General features: G+C 37.6%; 2 protein-coding genes across 2 annotated transcripts in view; one reads left to right on the plus strand and one right to left on the minus strand.

Annotated features, from left to right (window-relative positions):
- Positions 1-18,310, minus strand: part of grm8a (glutamate receptor, metabotropic 8a) — a 304,192-nt gene that overhangs the window by 22,717 nt on the left and 263,165 nt on the right. The window lies entirely within an intron of this gene.
- LOC122975092 lies at positions 140-2,983 on the plus strand. The gene is made up of 4 exons (XM_044343293.1): positions 140-182; positions 548-592; positions 1,378-1,689; positions 2,362-2,983. The coding sequence occupies exons 1-4, from the start codon at positions 140-142 to the stop codon at positions 2,562-2,564; spliced, it is 603 nt and encodes a 200-aa protein (XP_044199228.1). The 3' UTR covers positions 2,565-2,983.

The following is an 18,310-nucleotide window of genomic DNA, read 5'->3' on the forward strand; positions in this document are numbered from 1 at the left end:
ATTTAGGATACACTGAATTATTTTTCTAAAAGTTATTAAGGCAAAGACAGTATACTCCTTTCCCTCTTTGACTAGTATGCTAATCACTGTGTACTTTTGTGTTTTCCTGATTTCACAAAAAACAGCTTTTAATGTTGCCATGACAATGAAAGTTGTCCTTGTGTTGTTAGTGCTGTGTTCAGGTAAGGGTCCCTTTCTTGGCATGCGGCTCTCTCTCAAAGCCTTAGGGCATCAGATATATTGTGGGTGTTGTGTATACACAGTCTATGTATGCATGCTAGTGTGACAGTGCCAGTATGTACTGTATTGTTATCAGTATACTGTATATTACTATGTATATATCACTATAATCTACCTCCACTCTTACCTCTTAGTTACTGCACTAAAATGCAATAATCAAACACACATTATACTGTAGTTCTGTAGTTACAATCTGTATGCTATTTTAACCAAGTACTCTTAATTTCAGCAGTTCATTCTTATGTTTTCCAACCTTTAAATGTAAAGTAAGTGAATAATAAATAATGTTTTGTCTTTCATTTCACAGGATTTCCTTACTTTACATTTGCATTAAACCGTCTACGAGTCTTCGGTAAACTTACTAACGAGATGTACTTCAAATCATTACGGCAAGAATGTGACGAGAAAAACTCCTCATTAGTAACTCTGTATGATGAAGATGATGCCAAAATAACATACAATTTATGGCCTGAAGACACAGGTGTCTGGCTTGGTCTGATTAAAAAAAACAGGAAAAAAATGTACAACTTGGTCAGATGGTGCTCCTGTCATATTCAATCCAGAAGATGTAAATGTACAAAAAAGGGAGCAAATATGTGGAGCTATAGAAAATGACATGTTGAAACATTTTAGTTGTTCAGAAAGAAAACCTTTCATGTGCTACAAAGGTTAAGTTTCAACATATTAGAATTTATTTGATGGTGCACATTTGTAGCTGAAAACAAAAACTTGCATTAATAAAACAAAAATATCAAAATGACATAAACCAGCCCTTTAAATTACTGTGACAAGTCCGCTTTCAGCCATTTTTTGTGTGATATCAACCTTTACTTTTCTTTTTGTTAAAATAACAAAACCTATGGGTGTGCAGACTATTTTGTTATAATAAAAAATAAATAAATAAAAATAATTGGATTTTGAGGCCTCCAGCTCATCTTCCTTGGGTTGGTCGGTTTTAGGGTTTTGGGGGATTTTTTTTTTATTCACTAACTTCTGAATGAAGGCAACTGACACATCACATACTTGCTTTTTTAGATTAAGTTATCTTTTTTTGGTTATCCTCATAAAATATGATGAATTACTCATTTACTGTGATATGCCCCCAACAAAATAATTTCAACATGTTTGTTTTTGTAGATAAGAAGTACGCCCTGATTGAACATCAGAAGAACTGGTGTCAGGCTCATCAGTACTGCAGAAAATATTACACTGACTTAGTCAACATCAGTAACAAAATACAAAACCAAACAGTGATTAAAGAAGGGAAAAATACAGGCTTTTGGATTGGACTCCTGCATGATGATTGGGAGTGGCTGGACGGAGGCTGCTCTACATTCAGAGATTGGGAACAGGAAAATGGTTCAGATGGAGATTGTACAATTCATCAGGGGTCACATTTATTGTATCCATATCAATGTGACAATGAAAGAAATGGACTTTGCTCCAAAGGTAAGTAATAAATAAGTAGAGCTAAACTTTATTTCTATAACCCTAACATAGAGTTATTATTCAAATATAGTACACTGTGCCACATTATTTCCAGAACACTGTATCTTATTAGACCTACACCTCTTAAGCTTAACAGCATGAGAGACAAATTGTGGTCATTATGGCATTCAGAGAAAAATCCTATAGCTGCTGAGTGAATGACTCCGTAGATACTATGACAGTATACATTTTACTGCAACATGGCACTTTATATTAAACATTCCATGTTAAAAATTGTTGTTGTAAAGACACTTTAAACAACAGCTAGACTTTTAAAATATATCAAAAGAAGTACAACAATAATAAAATAGTAAAAACAGGTGAAAAAGATAACTGTAAAATTCTCAAATTTAGCAGGACTGTACATATTTTTAAAAACATGCCAGTGGAGTGATAATGACTGATTCTAGGTAAAAGCAAGACTAAAAAGACCTTTTAAAGTCTTAGTTGATGCTGTAAAAATGCAACTAGGTATCACCAGCATAAAATCATTCCTCCATGAATGTTTGTATTTTTAAGTGCTATCCGAGTTCCCAGCAGACACTGGGCAAAAGGCTTTAAAACATTCTGGACTCTGTGGTTATGTTATTACCTGTAAATCTTACTTCTGTTTTTCATCTGGTTTTATATCAGGTTATGTGAGGATTCAAGTCATCGATGAAAGTTTGACTTGGGAACAGGCGTTTGACTACTGCGAAGCCAACCACACTGGCCCACTGAGGATTGAGGATGAAGAAGATCAGACGGCTGTCATGCAATGGTTAAACTACACTAAAATTGACAGTCCATTCTGGATCGGTCTGAGGCAGAGTCGAGCCTTTGGATTCTGGTTGTAGAGTAACATGACAGCGTACTACAGCCAGTGGAAGGACGGCAAATAGCCTGAGCCACCCTTGTCTAACCGCTGTGGTGCCATCTACAAGAACGGCAGTTGGAGTGATGAAAACTGCTTGCAACAGCTACCTTTTCTTTGTGAGGAGGAGATTTTCTTCATGGAGAAATAATTAATAGTTTTAAGGCTTTGTTGATATAACATAGATAGTATTGTACTGTGGATTTAATTTGGGGTTGATACCATATCATGAATTCAGCAATGTGAGATTTCACTTTACCACTCTGTTTCTTCATGTATGTTGTTCTCAAATTCAGCTGGTACAAAATTGTCTGAAATTTATTTTTACATTAATTTATAGATTGATAAATTTGTCAGCATATATATACCGTATGTATTATTACATATATGCAATTATATAAAGTCAATCATATGTTTATAGTTAAGCTGACCTTGGTGACCTGTAAATAATGATTTTTATATACAAAAGTGGAAACATATGATGGAAATTAACTCATTTATTTTGTGATGACAATTTTGTAATGAGACTGTTTTCCTACTGTTGACTTTTGTGAAATAACTCACTCAGTCCCAGTGTGTCACATCAAGTGCTACCACTAATATTTCTAAATTATTGAAGGTAAACCTAGTTTTGAGATCTATTTGTGGCTCTTCTTTCACCAGTAATAGTTAAAATACTATTTCTACTTTTCTATTTACATTTATAACTTAAACTCAACTCAAAATATGTTATATTCAAGAATATTTGTTTTTTTTTCAGTCTTTGTTATGTGGACAGTGCTTCAATATCGGATGACTGACATTTTCATTTCTATAATTAAAATCCATAAGTTATAGTTATTGTATTATACTGTTTATGTATCATTAAGAGAAATCATTGTAGCGTATTTTGTAGGACATCCCATACCTAGAGGATCTGAATGTTTGCTGTATGGCTTATATTAAATTTCTTTGTGACCACAACACTTTCATGTGAGATTTGTTTAGTGTTAGAATTAAATTTCTGGATGAATGCACCTCAACATAATTTGCAATCAAAGAAAATATATATTGTGGGAATCTTGTCATGAGCTAATTAATGCTACATAATGCATAAACAAATGAATCTCCCTGTCTCAAATACACAACACATCACTGCCAAATAATAACCTTTCAGTGTATTCATTATCACAAGATACTATTATTGATATTTCTTAGATTTTGCATTACAATATGTTAATTGCAGCTTCTGTAGCATTTTATAGCTATGATTATCAAGGACTGATAAACAGTTTAACACCTTCTAGGCCTGTGTAAGTATGTTTTCATTTTTATTTTTCACCTCACTCCACATTTTCTAAATTTGCATTTATTAAGGTAAGCGTCTCTTTCTTTGCCATCAGATCTCTATCACAGCCTCTTGCTATGTCCATCTGGTATCTGTGGATGTCGTGTTTGCATTCCAGTGTCATTGGATAATAAAGGTAAATTGTTTGCAAGGCCAAAATTCTAAATCATAAGTGGTTTTGAATGAGACAATCAAAGGCCTTCTAATTTTGTTCTAGCACAAAGGTGGTAGTAATGCTACTGTGCCTTTGTTTAACAGAGTCAGTGACCGTCACAGGACATTTTAGGTGTAATTTGACTTCAGTTACGTGTAAACTCTGTTAATCAATACAACATTAAAATGAAACACAAGATGGAGGAAGCTGTGACACCAGAAACAATGAAGTGAAGGACATTAAGAGAACAAAACAGTACAGAGAGAGAAAGCACTATTAACAAAAAGTTATCAATCAAGAGAGTCAATTGTGTAGGGTTGGGCATCAGGACAGTTGAGAAACGTCTACTCTGCAGTCTATTCTAATGACTACTCCAAAAAGAGTTTGGTTCAGGAAAGAAAAGATAAAAAGTCAGTTAAAAAGAGGAGGAGGTGAGTCAGGGTAGCATTATAGGATTGGAGAGACAGGCAGCAGGAGAGAGGAGGAGAGATTAGAGATGAGTGGAGAGGCAGAAATCAGTTGAAAAACAAAATGTGGAAGGAAAGATAGACAGATGATAAGCAACAGCCAGAATAGTGCCTTACACGAGGGGATGAAAACGCAGGTAGATGCTAAAACATGCAATTCTGAGACAGATGGATAAAAATAGAGAAGAAAGAGAAGGAGAGAGAAAGTGCAAAACAAAAACAAAAAAAACAGGAAGACTGGACAACATCCAAGGTCATTATTCACACTGTGGACAAACTTAGAATGAAGGCTCAATCTGTCACACCTTCACTCATCATTATAACTCATCATACTGCTCACGGTGCGAATATGTGTGTGTGTGTGTGTGTGTGTGTTTGTAGGCCTCTTGATCATTGCTCATTCCAGGGGAACAGACGTTCTTTTGACTTGTTGCCCGGCTCACTTCTCTGACCATTATGTGATGTACGTGTACAAGTGTGTGATCATAGCTCATCGAGAAGAATCAGAGCTTCTCAGAAAGCACACTTCTCCACAGCATAAATCACAAAGCCACTGAGGATCCTGTCTTGCAGACAGGCACATTTCTTGGTGCAAAAGCAGCAAATTTTTTTTGGCAGAGATATGGACCAAATAACAGGCTGAGATATGGCCCCATTTGGAGTTGAATGACAGCCCAAACCCAGGACTAGTCCATACAGCCAGAGCTGAATTGTAACACAATCATACATCCACCAGGAGTGAGCCAATTGTGAGCAGCATACCTGGTCCTTATGCAAAATGCTTGAATGGCTGAGTTTTGGTGATGGCTTTAGTCCAGAACTTAACCAGAGCCACACCAGGCCTAAAGAGAGCCAAACAGTCTGTATTCTGTTATTATTTCGCAGAGATAACCCCCAAAATGTATTAATAAAACCTGGAGATTATTTTGATTACTTTAAGTGATTACTTTCTACCATTTAAATACTAAAAAATCACTACAATCAAGTTAATGGCAGCATGTGCATGTTAAAAAAGCCAAAGGGAATTACAGATATTTAATGCTAGCAAGTCATTCTTATAGTTATTATTAAAATGATTATAATGATTATATTAATATGATATATTATATTGGTAAATAAATTTAGCTTTACATTGGAATAGAACAACCCTACATGTTTTGGTGGGGGAGTGTTATTTAAGGTATCTGTTAGACCACAAAATATGATCCAGAAAGTCGAGTTGGAGCTACAGTTTAATGCGTTTATCAGATGCCAAAACAGCAAAGCAGTTTTACTCATAGATCAAGTTATCGTAGCGGCAACCGTTTTATCTTTCGTCACAACAATCATGAGGTAAACAGCTGGACGACCTTGTTGTTTTACTGTGCTCTCTGTGTTGGCATCCCTGCTGCATCAACACACTGCCTCTATTCAAATGAATGGCTGCATTTTTTCCACACAGAGCTCATGTTGGTATGAAAGGCGCCTAATGAAATGGAAGTCAGCCATGGGGACAGGGATTGGCCAGCTGTAATATTCTTGAATTTGCCTTACAACAAGGTAAACAATATAACCGACAAATAAGATTCAAGGCTACACTGCTTCAGACATTCTACTCTTGTTTTATTTGAAAAACTTATTTAACAGCTGACAGAGCTGCAGACTGTGTTAATTCTCAGTGGGATTTTCAAGTGGCCTCTTACCTCACAGGTACAGTAATCATTTAATTCAATGTTAATATCCCAAATATTGCCTAATACAAATGTTTGTTCTTTTACAAATTCTCCAACTTGTATATGATCCTAAAAATATAACACAACAGTTATAAATGCTAATATCTATGTAAATATATGCCCTTTCAGGTTCAGAATTGCTGGGTGAATACGGCCAGAGACATTTTTTGGCATTAGGCTGAGATACATCAACATAAAAGACTCCTGATAAATGAAGTTAAATGAGACTTAAAAAACAGACTAAAAGTCAACTGTCCAGATTTGATCTACATATCTATACATACACTCCTTACCCAGAGGAGACAGAGGATTCAAGGATGCAACCACCTGTGCATCTTTCCATTTCTAGGTAAACATAAATTACTGCAAGCTACTGTAATACAGTGTCTATAGGGGGACATTTTTATATCTCACTCACACAAATGCAATCATTACCAAACCACACACTAACACTAAAATAACTTTCTTTGTGATACAACAGGAAAGTAAAGCTGATGCAATTGAAAGCACATCTATTCCATAGGACACTCTCTGAAAGTAATCTGCTCATGGACTCTGGACTGCTGGAGGGGACTTGGGGGGACAGGTTTAATTCTGAACTGGTGACTTGCCAGTGAGTTTCTTGCTGGCAGCTAAGAAGCATGCTGGTGGAGAGATAAATGGTGACTTGCTGGTGAGTAGGCTACTGGCAGCAAAGTATAAAATGATTGAGACATTTACGGTGGCTTCATCAGAGGAGGAGGTTCCAGGACTATGGACAGGAACACGAATGTAGGATTGTGTCAACAGCCTTATCTTAAATACAAATTTCACATCAACAGAATCCCATTTTCATGTTAACTTGACAACTTTTATGCATGCAAAATCATAATAACTGAGATTTTACTACTGGCTTAATATGCCACGGCTTCTTACTACCACCCTTTGTATCAGACTCTTATCAGCAATTGCATAATGGTCACAGTATTTAGTGTTATAGAGTGAACCTACTTTTTGTACAGACAAGTCTATCTTTTGGTTTTCCAGACTCTCTAGTTATAATATTTGTTTCACAGTTTTTGTGAGGCTGTTATGTTTTAAGCTGGACCACGTACACTGCCTTTAAATGCTCTTAATACTGTCTATGATGTATTAGCTACACCACATCGAGTCCACACGTGTGTGTTCTTATTTGGGTCATATACCCAAATGTCAATAAGGGAAGATTCCCTCAAGTTGTGATTATTCAGTGAAACATAGACCATAAAGTTTCAGCTCAAATGCATTAAGCTATGCCATGCCTTAGCAATATGTGCAGTTCAACTGCTACATGTACCCAAAGTACACAGTGTGTACTAGTAAACAACAACTACGCAAGAACTTAAAATATTCGACCACCAAACTACTGAAAGAACATTACAACACTGGATTCAAAATTCCAGTACACCAATTCTCGGCATAAACAAATCAGACTAGGTTGGGCTAGAGCTGAGTTGACTGGTTCTACTTAATTGCGCATACACTGTGTCAGCAATTAACAAATATAATAATTGACTAATTAATTGTTCCTGGACGGTTCTGGAAAAGTTCATTTTCTGTTACAAGTATACTATCAGAGAAGAATGAAGTTTCAATCAAAAATAGCCAAACAGCTAACAACTAAGGGGCCATCAAAAGGAAATGGAAAAATAAAACATACATATATACATATACATAAATCCACACACACCCCATCTACCCTTTTTCTGCTCATGAATTACCATTTGTCTCCTAATACCACATGCAATTCTCACTCTAATGGAAATATCAAACACAAAGTTTTGATGGGTTCCGCGTGTGTGTGACAGAAAGAGAGAGCAACAAAGAAATTGAGACAGTAAGTACACAGTCTTTATATAAAATACAAAGGCACAGTTTGCCAACATTCTCTCAAAAAAGTCCAGACTCTCTCTAAAACTTTTTTTTCCATGCAGGTCACACGATGGCTGCAACCTGCATTTGTCCGAAAGGCACGATGGGATGATGAGAAAGAGAGAGAGAGAGAGAGAGAGAGTAAGCAACACACAGTGATAAAAAGACACAGGGGTGAGCAGCCAGAGGGAGGGAGAAAAAGAGGAGCAGATGGAGGGAGGGAAAGCGAGACGAGCAGTGGGGCCTGTCAAACTATTAACATCATGGTGTGAGCCCGGGGCTCCCGGTGACACGAGAGATGAGTGGACATATTTAGCATAGTGCTCTAAATGTGCACACACACACACACATATACGCCAGACAGTAGTGAGTAGCCAACCTATTAAATCCTATAATCCCAAGTCAGAACTAGTGCTATGAAATGTTCACATACACAGATGAAGCCCCTTTTACCTGATGTGACCGGCAGGGACATTGCTGTTGGGTTGGTGGGGATCCATCTGTTGAATTCAGCGCTCATGTTTAGTATCGATAAACTTAATGATGCTCTCATACTGTATCAACCATTTTTAGAGGAAACATATGCAAAATTTTGAGTTACTACATCAAGGTATGAGTTGGGACAACGTAGTACATTTTTACTGTACTTTAAATCAAATTTTAAGGTACGTGTACATACAGTATAGTAATTATATCCATTGATGCTTCTGCTCCACTACATTTCAAAGGGAAATGCCGCCCTTTAGATTCTTTTGACAGCTGTAATTACTTCATATAAAAACATCCTTTCAAAATATAATATAATAGTCTTAGAAAATATGTTGTTTTGTATTGTATTGTACTAGCTTTTCCTGGATCAGCTCCAAAATTAAAATGTTGGATACACATTAATGCATCAGTAACAATTATCTAATAATACATATTATATTGTAATATAACACTATAAAAGAGCCATTTAGCATTGTAAGTATTTAGACATTAGTACATTTTGCAGCTAATATTCAAAAACATGTACTTTAGTAGAATATTGAATACAGAAGTTTACTTGTATTGTTGTTATATCAGTGTTTCCACTTATAATATATTTAAATACTCCTCCCACCACCGGTGGAGTAACACTGCTATAAAATAGTGAGATATAAAATTTACCACATAAAAGACAACTGGAAATTCAGTCAAGGACTCAAAAAAAATTGCATCCTATATGTGGAAAATTTTCCTTTCATATGGGTGTAATTACAGTATTTTCATTTGCACTCAACACTGCAACGTTTGGTGTCAAATTAAAAATGTATTTCAAGCCACCAGTGTTACTATTGTACTATCTACCCGCTGCTCAGTTGCACTAGTAGAATCACACAGCACAGCGTTTGTGCATGTCCCAGATTCCTAACTCCCAAGACGCACAACCCAAATGGCAGAGCTGTTAGCTTTGTGATTCTTTCAAAGTGGGCTTCTGTCTGACTTTCCTGTATATTTTCCATTTTGTTACTTTTATAGTATATCAAACCAACCAAATGGCCCGGAATATATTCTCTTCTCTGTAGAGATGGCCTTGAAAATACACACACACACCCAAGCTGGGTTTAGACATGTGTGTAACCTCATTGTACAGAAAGCTCACACAGAGTAGGCTCACGCACACACTGTCAGTATAGCGCAGTGAATGGATTCAAGATGTTTATTATAATTGCTAGTTGGTCACCACTGGCTACTGAAGTCCCTGCCCCTTGTTTCAGAAATGAATCTCTTTCATAATTAGTATTCCAGTCCAGACCCTCACAACCTTTCATGAGGTTTCTGCCGCTAATGGCTGATTTCACAATATCTGCATGAGTAATGGCATTTCAGACATGCTCAGGGTAGAGACGGCTAATTTACATTGGAAATTGGCCATCAGAGCCGCCTAAGGGTCATCTTAGTAGAGTTGATGCAGAGGTAGGGGTGTGTGTGTGTAAGCTGTCCTCCGCAAACCTATCCATTCTCTCACTAAACCTTTGACCAGTGAGGAGTTCAAACTAGTCCCAACCCACTAATATTCACCTTCATTGTTCATTCATGTGTATTCATGCTTCATTCTCTGTTGGCACGTTTATGTTTGTGTTCACTGCGGACCACTGATGTAAAAAGTTCGAAGTATGCATGCTTGTCGTTATCTTTTCCCCATTACAGATTTAGAAAACAACCATAATTTATCCTGCAGTTCTCTTTTACAAGCCTATAAACACCCAACCTCAAGTTATGCCACTACTCCTCTGACAACCAAAATATATTTGCAAGTGTGTCTGGTGTGTGTGTACTTCAGAAATTTAACAAGCAGCAAGGCGCAGAAACGTCTGTATCAGATACCAGATGCATTGATTTCCCCCTGTGCTGAAGGAATATTAAAAATACACTGGCTGGGAAGAGTTAAGAGTCATTGTCCCTTGTTGATTTCCCTAGAATGTTTTCACATTTTCCTGAAAAAAAGAGATGTATTTGCATTCAGTGAAGCTGTTTTTGGCATTTGTGAACCTGACCAGCAGGTTGCTCCAAAAATGCGCTAATTAGAGGACTGCTGTTGTATCAATGCACCTGCATTTTAAATAAGACTATCCATGTGGCTCAGAGGCTGTTCTTGACCTGATAGTGGCGCTAGATGAAACCTTAAGGAATCACCAAAATGATTCTAATTTATCCTGAGGGAAACATGAATGTGTGTACAAGATTTCATGGCAGTCCCTCTACCAGTGGTTGAGACATTTTACTCAAAAACCAAAAATGTCAACCACAGCCAGATGCATGGGAGCTAGCTGCAGGGCTTTGGTTGTGCCATCATTTTGGAGGCATGGACTGTTGTGACTCTCTAGGATGCTCCTTCACAAAATATGTCCCTCTAATAGATGCAGATTTACCAACATAGTTAGACAGAAGAATATGTTTTCTATACTTTTTAAGTACAGTGAAGTTTTGGAAAGATTTCGATTAATATACAAATGAATTAAGTTACAGAATACAGTTACGAAACAAAGGCATTGTTGCTTACTTTGGTTGTTATCCTCCCTCTCTGAAAGATATAATTTATTTGATTATGTTGTCAGGCAAATTCCAAATACATAAATATCTTTATAAATATCCAAGTATATGGCCCCAAATTTCAGAGCTGTTTGTTTGTATTATCTCATTAAATTGAATAATTAAAAGCATAAAAGAGTTAGGTAGTGATGGAAGCACATAGAAACAGTGCTGCCAAACATCACATGATACATTCTGTCATGTTTTTTTCAGTAGTTTAGTTGCATTCATCTTGAAAGCTGTTCTGATAAGGAATCCCCCAACTCTTTGTTCAAGCTGTGATGAATGATTGTAGTACAGTGGCTGTGTTAATAAAGATACAAAAAAAACCTCTTGGATGCATCAATGATGAGTTGAAAAGAAAGACAGTAAAAGAAAGAAACTAAATGAATGCATAGGAAGTGATGTCTTTCTGTCTATTTCTCCATTGGAGATGTTACCAGCTCTGAAGATATTGTGACAGTGATCAACAATTTAATAGTGCAAGCCACTTTGATAGGTATAACTGTGTCATGGTTTGTATTTAATATTATATGTACATGTTAAAGAATTAGCTAAAACAACATTTCCTATTCCTTTTTTGCTTGTGTATGAAAATCTTTAAAAAATGTGGTCCCCGCTTGGTAGATTACGCTCAAACCTCCTTTCAAGGTTACAGTGGGCAGTAAATTTGCTGCTGATGATAACAAACTGTGACACACGCCAACCAATATCCACCATAATAACAAATAGGTTAGTTTTGTTTGGTGCAACTCTAATACAATAGCAGTTTATATCATTGTGTTTATCACCGGCCTGGTTTTATATCAGCCACCATCTAGTGTCATCTCAGAAAATCCAATACAGTCAAATCCATTGCGACTGGGTGACGATTCTGTTATCGCCTCCACATTCACTGTTTCATTGTCTCTGAAGCACTCTGTATCTCAGCTTTGAGAAGTGTTGCGCTATCAACACTCACAATGATTACCATAAACCTCTGCACATCTGAAGCCATTAGGAGCTATCTCCAGTGGTGTGTCCAAATCTCTCACATTCTGTACATGATTTAAGAGATGGCAGTTTTAATAGACCACGATTTTTCCCCTCTCATCACTGGTTGATAATAATGGAAGCCATTTTTTCACTGGACATATACAATAAACTGAGACACCCAATATGTTTATGATGAGAAGGTTATTGCATAATTTGTTAAACAGAAGCAGTAAAAAACAAAAAATATAACAGCAATGCTTGCAAATTGCATGAACTATGCAGATCTGATGACAGGGAACAAGATTTGTGTTATATTTCGCAGTTCTTTGTTGTTACGAATGCTAGTCTTTATTGCCACTATGATATCAAGTGTTAGTATTAAGTCTGCATATCTGCAGTGTAATTATTGAAATCATAAATAAGTAGAGGGGATGTTCAGCACAATCTCTTAAGCAATGTGAGCCTCTGAGGAGATGTGGATCAAAAAAAAAAAGTTTCCCTGGATTACAATGTACAGTCCCCTCCAAAAGTATTGGAACAGCAAGGCAAATTCCCTTGTTTGTGTTGTTCATTGAAGACATTTGGGTTTAAGATCAAAAGATGAATATGAGACAAGAGTTCAGAATGTCGGCTTTTATTTCCTGGTATTTACATCTAGATGCGTTAAACAACTCAGGACATACCACCCTTTGTTTGAACCCACCCATTTTTCAAGTGAGCAAAACTATTGGAACATGTGACTGACAGGTGTTTCTTGATGACCAGGTGTTGCCTTTAAGGTTGATTGTTCAAACATTAAATAGCTCTGCATGACTAGTCTACTTTTTGGCCTGGGTTTAAACCTATAAAGACTGCATTTCTTGTTAAAGAGAATAAACCAACATGAAGACCAGAGAGCTGTCTATGGGAGAAGAGCAAACCATTTTGAAGCTGAGAAAAGAAGGAAAATCAATCAGAGCCATTGGACAAACATTGGGCATAGCAAGCACAACAATTTGGAATGTCCTGAAAAAGAAAGAAACTACTGGTGTACAGACGTTGAACAGGTCAGCCAAGGAAAACAACAGTAGTTGATGACAGAAATATTGTGAGAGCTGCAAAGAAAACCCCCAAAACATCAGTAAGTCACATCACCAACGACCTCCACAGTGCAGGGGTGAAGGTATCACAATCCACTGTTCAAAGAAGACCCCGAGAGCAGAAATATAGAGGCCATACCACAAGATGCAAACCACTCATCAGCATTAAGAATCGGAAGGCCAGATTGAAATTTGCAAAGAAGTACAGAGATGAGCCGCAAAAGAACACAATCTTATGGACAATCTTATCGATTAATCTCTACCAAAGTGATGGAAAGGCCAAAGTGTGGAGAAAGAAAGGAACTGCTTATGATCCAAAGCATACAAGCTCATCTGTGAAGCATGGTGGAGGTAACGTCATGGCTTAGGCGTGCATGGCTGCTTCTGGAACAGGCTCATTAATATTTATTGATGATGTAACTGATGATGGTAGCAGCAGAATGAATTCTGAAGTGTACAGAAGCATTTTGTCTGCCAATTTGCGGAGAAATGCATCCAAACTAATCGGGAGGAATTTTATCATGCAGCAGGACAATGACCCAAAGCACACTGCCAACAAAACAAAGGACTTCATCAGGGGAAAAAAGTGGAAGGTTTTAGACTGGCCAAGTCAATCACTTGACCTTAACCCAATAGAGCATGCATTTCACCTCCTGAAGAGGAGACTGAAGAGAGAAACCCCCCGAAACAAACAAGATCTGAAAGAAGCTGCGGTAAAAGCCTGGAGTAGCATCACAAATGAAGAATGCAACAATTTGGTGATGTCGATGGGTCGCAGGCTTGAGGCAGTTATTGCAAGCAAGGGTTTTGCCACCAAATATTAAATGTTATTTACTTTAAGATTGTTTGTTCCTTTACTTTTTCTCACCCAAAAATGCTGTGGTGTAATACAAATGGTGATATATCCTAAGTTGTTTAACACATCTAAATGTAAATACCAGGAAATAAAAGCTGACAGTCTGAACTTTTGTCTCATACTCATCTTTTGATCTTAAACCCAAATGTCTTCAGTGAACAATAAAAAAAAAGGGAATTTGCCCTGCTGTTCCAATACTTTTGGAGGGGACTGTATCAGTAAAACTATTTGGAACATAATCTGACATAATATATTTTGGACACACTTTCCCATTCACTTCAATGAGAAAGCGTGTCCAAATTTTTGACTGGCACTGTAAATCTTCCCGAACAAAATCCACCTGATAATTCACAGTCAAGCTCAGAAGTATTTCTTCTTCTATGAAGACTGAATCTGGTGATGTAGGGCTTTCTATATTAGCCACTAAAGCCACATGAACTAATTACTTTAAAGTCGTAAATCAAAGTTGTCATATTCATAGTTCTTTGCTTCTAAATAATTGAGCACAATATATGCCTTCACTAATATACACATTATTTAAAAAAAGGGGCTCACATCATACAGGCCTTTCTTTCAGTTTCTGTCAGTTAGCACTTCTCTGTTCCTACATTGGCATTGTGCTGTCAGCGTTTCGCTACAGTTATCACTTTTAATTGCCAACAATTGCACAATTATGGTTGCGTCTGTAACATATCTAGTTACTGTGAAATAGGCAATTAGCTATTACCACTTGAGGCAGTCATATAGATCCACCCCCCTACCTAACCGCCCCCCACACACACACACACACGAGCACTAATGGAAAAGTACATACAGTATAAACACGCATTGGCATACATCTGTCACAAAATATGTGTATGCATGCACATGCACAAATAATTGATTGTGTTTAAACGCTTACTGCTGAGCTCAGCAAGCATGCAAGGTCGGCTCATTATCCAATTTTTGCATTTTGTGCTGATATTTTCATTAGTGACTCATAACATTTGTCAGGACATTAAGAGTGCGTTATTTGCATGTAATTATTGATTGATTATCATTTTATACAAGTGATTAAATAGAATTAGCATCAACACCATGGACAACCAACATGGAAGTGCTTGTGTGAGACGTATTCGAACAATTTATGTGATAACAGCTTATGTATCAGGACAGCTATAGTGGGATTCTTTATTATTCCCCATTAGAAAATTATGACTCTTTCTCAGGAGATGAGGCTACAGCTACAAGATGCAGAACAGCACCTCAGGAACTGGTATAGCAGGGTTTTTTGTAAAAAGAAAGAAACATCACCCTCACGCCACTTACAGATACAGTTGTAGATGCATTTTGCAATTTTAGCATGGAATTTGACAGAAAAAAACCAAAAACAAAACACATTTTGAAATTGACAGCAACATCATATCATACAATTCTGCAGTCAGTGACCCCTGCAGTGATTCAGTGTATTGCTCAAGGACACTTCAGCAGGCTTGAATGTTAGCTGTCCCAACAGGGGATTATCTCTCTTATCACACCACCACCTTGCTAAACCCTATACACACACACATACACACACATGCATACTATACACTATTTAAAGGGTCAAGGGTTTTGGAGTTTATGCAAAGTCAAACGTCACCATAAAACTAATAAATAATAAATTGTGAGTAAGGGGCAGCAGAGTTCAGTTAGCGGACAGCAGTGGAGGGAAACAGCAGGTATCACGATATCATTGTTGTAGAGAACAGCCAGGCAGCAGAATCCTGCTACTTTTGGTTCTTATAAAGCCAACTTGTTTTTGAAAGAAACAGCTGAATAACTGAACTGGTATGTTGTCTGTGGCATGTGACAGCACAAACATATGTCAAAGGCTTTGATCGGGTGATGCATATGTGTCTACTGTAAGTAAAACATGCAGCTAGTTCAATTTAGCCTCATCGCTAAGCTTCAAGATCAGCAAAAATCTCTTTCACAATCCCACAACTCACTGCAAACCTGCACCTCACAATCCCATATTCTCACCCAGCTCCCTCCAATCACTTTATATTCTATACCACAATGCCTATTCACACTGCTCCTCTGTCTCCTGATTCACTTGTCAATTTGCAAGCACATGACTTCTCCAATTTATCTCAAATTCTTTCTTTCTCTCCCCTTGACCTCCACTAAAAGTTGAGACATTTTCATCTCTTTTCCTATGTTTTCGCAATCCGTAACAATGGTCTTCTTTGTCTCTTTCCTCCTCTCTCCACTGCTGTAACTTGCTTATGCGAAAACAATCCCTTTCACATGTATTGTCATACAGGCGCATACTCTTTCTCTACATCTTCCTATTTTTTTTCTCTCAGTCCTTCCTTGTCTTCTTTGTTTATTTATCCTTTTTCCAGTCTTTTGTTAATCCAGAGAATTCAAGGTGGGTTTGTTGAACGGCTTGTGTGTGTGCGTGTGTGTGTGTGTGTGTGTGTGTTATTAGCAGGGAGAAAGTAGCTTAAAAGGCCAGGATGCCAATCGAGTTAGTTCAGGACTTGAAGAACAAACATCCTCCTCTTTAGGACAAGCCAGTGGAACATTGTGAGAGGAAAAAGGTGAGCAAGATAGCCAGAGGAAAATGTTGAAATCTGCACCCTCACTTACTGTAGGTCTCGTGTTTGGTGGTCAGTTGACTCGCCAAAGCTAAAAAGGAGCCTTTTAACATCATGAAGAAGATAATTCTCCCACCAGCAAAGGATGAATGCTTGAAACGTTTTGGGGAAATGGCAGCTAACAAAGCTGGGCATGTTGCCCTCTCTGCTAAAACAATTGAGGGGAATAGATGAAATTGCAGAGGATGTTGAGAGGCAATTGTTTGAGAGGCTTAGTGAGTCCCCATGGCACGCCATTCAAGTGGACGAGTCCACAGATGCAGGAAACCAGGCAATTTTACTTGTCAGAATGTGATACATCTATATACATCTATCAAGAGGACTTCCAGGAGGATTTACTTTCTGTTATACTGCTGCCAACTAAGGCAACATGACAGGAAATATTCAGGGCCTTTGATGAATACTGTACATGTTCAGTAAACTGAGGAGAGTATCCTGGGTGGGCATGTAAACTAATAGAGCTTTTCAAGGCCATGTTATCATATATATATACAGTATTTTTTTTTCTTTCTTAAACGATGACATGCTTCAAAAAGTAAGCATCAATGTCCATGTCAATACTGGCATCATTTCACCAGACCAGGGTGAGGCTTTTGTCAGGTAAACATATAGCAGTAAAATAACCCTTCATCTTTAGAGTGTCCATTTTCACTTCTCAACAAGCTCAATCATTCATTTTCAAGGGAACTTCTTCTTTCACCTTCAAAGCAGAAGCTGGAATCCTGGGCAGAATGAGTTGAACTGCACTGTGCTCCCTGCGTACATGCACTACATGAGAGAAACTGACTGCCAGCACCTTTCAACTCTTATGCATCATCACCTGCTTGCACTCTCAGCAGGGGTTGAAGTGTTATTTCCCATGTGCAGAGGAGCCAAGTACTGAAAAAGAATGAATTCATTAAGTCACCCGTTTGTCTCTGAATCATCATCCCTGGCGACGTAACACAAAGACAAACAGCTGAAACTAAAAATGATGGATTAAAAAATTTAATTAGCATCCCTTTCTGTGCCATTCGTCTGGATTTAAGTGAGGTCAGAATACCTTGAACTTGCCTCAGTGACGCTGAAGACCCTGTTCAATCTTTATACTTGTGTGAGGCTCCTGAACAGACTACATGCATACAGCACACTATGTGCCTCACTCACAGACTCAGAGAAGCTTGGCCCAGGGCTCACGTTAATAGTGAGTTAATGCAGTTTTGATGGAAGGTTGTAATATAATTTAACCTGGCATACCCTAGACCCCCTTTTTATCTATTTAAAATATTACACTAATACTGCAGCTCTCCTATTTTCCATTTATTTCTCTTCATTATCTTACTCGCTCTTCCACTTCACTGCATTCTGCATTCAATCATAATTTCCTTCTTCCCCTCTTTCTAAAAAAAAAAAAACTTTTGTTTTTTCATTATTCTACAGTATACTGTCTTTTTTCCTCATTCTTCTCCTCCATCTCCATACCAACTGCATGATTTAACAATGCACGCAACGTGCATGCTACACAGCTGTAGAAATCAGTGAGTTTCCCTTTGACTTCGTCTCACATGTGTACACACATACATACACACACACACACACACACACACATGAT

Source organism: Thunnus albacares, chromosome 23 (genome assembly GCF_914725855.1).
Source record: "Thunnus albacares chromosome 23, fThuAlb1.1, whole genome shotgun sequence".
Classification (NCBI taxonomy): Eukaryota; Metazoa; Chordata; class Actinopteri; order Scombriformes; family Scombridae; genus Thunnus; species Thunnus albacares.

What these genes read in the sequence shown, in the direction of transcription:
- LOC122975092 (XM_044343293.1), top strand. Translation starts at nt 140, where the DNA reads ATGACAATGAAAGTTGTCCTTGTGTTGTTAGTGCTGTGTTCAG. An exon ending in AAACCGTCTACGAGTCTTCG is followed by an intron (nt 593 to 1,377) that starts GTAAACTTACTA and finishes TTGTTTTTGTAG; the next exon opens with ATAAGAAGTACGCCCTGATT. An exon ending in AAATGGACTTTGCTCCAAAG is followed by an intron (nt 1,690 to 2,361) that starts GTAAGTAATAAA and finishes GTTTTATATCAG; the next exon opens with GTTATGTGAGGATTCAAGTC.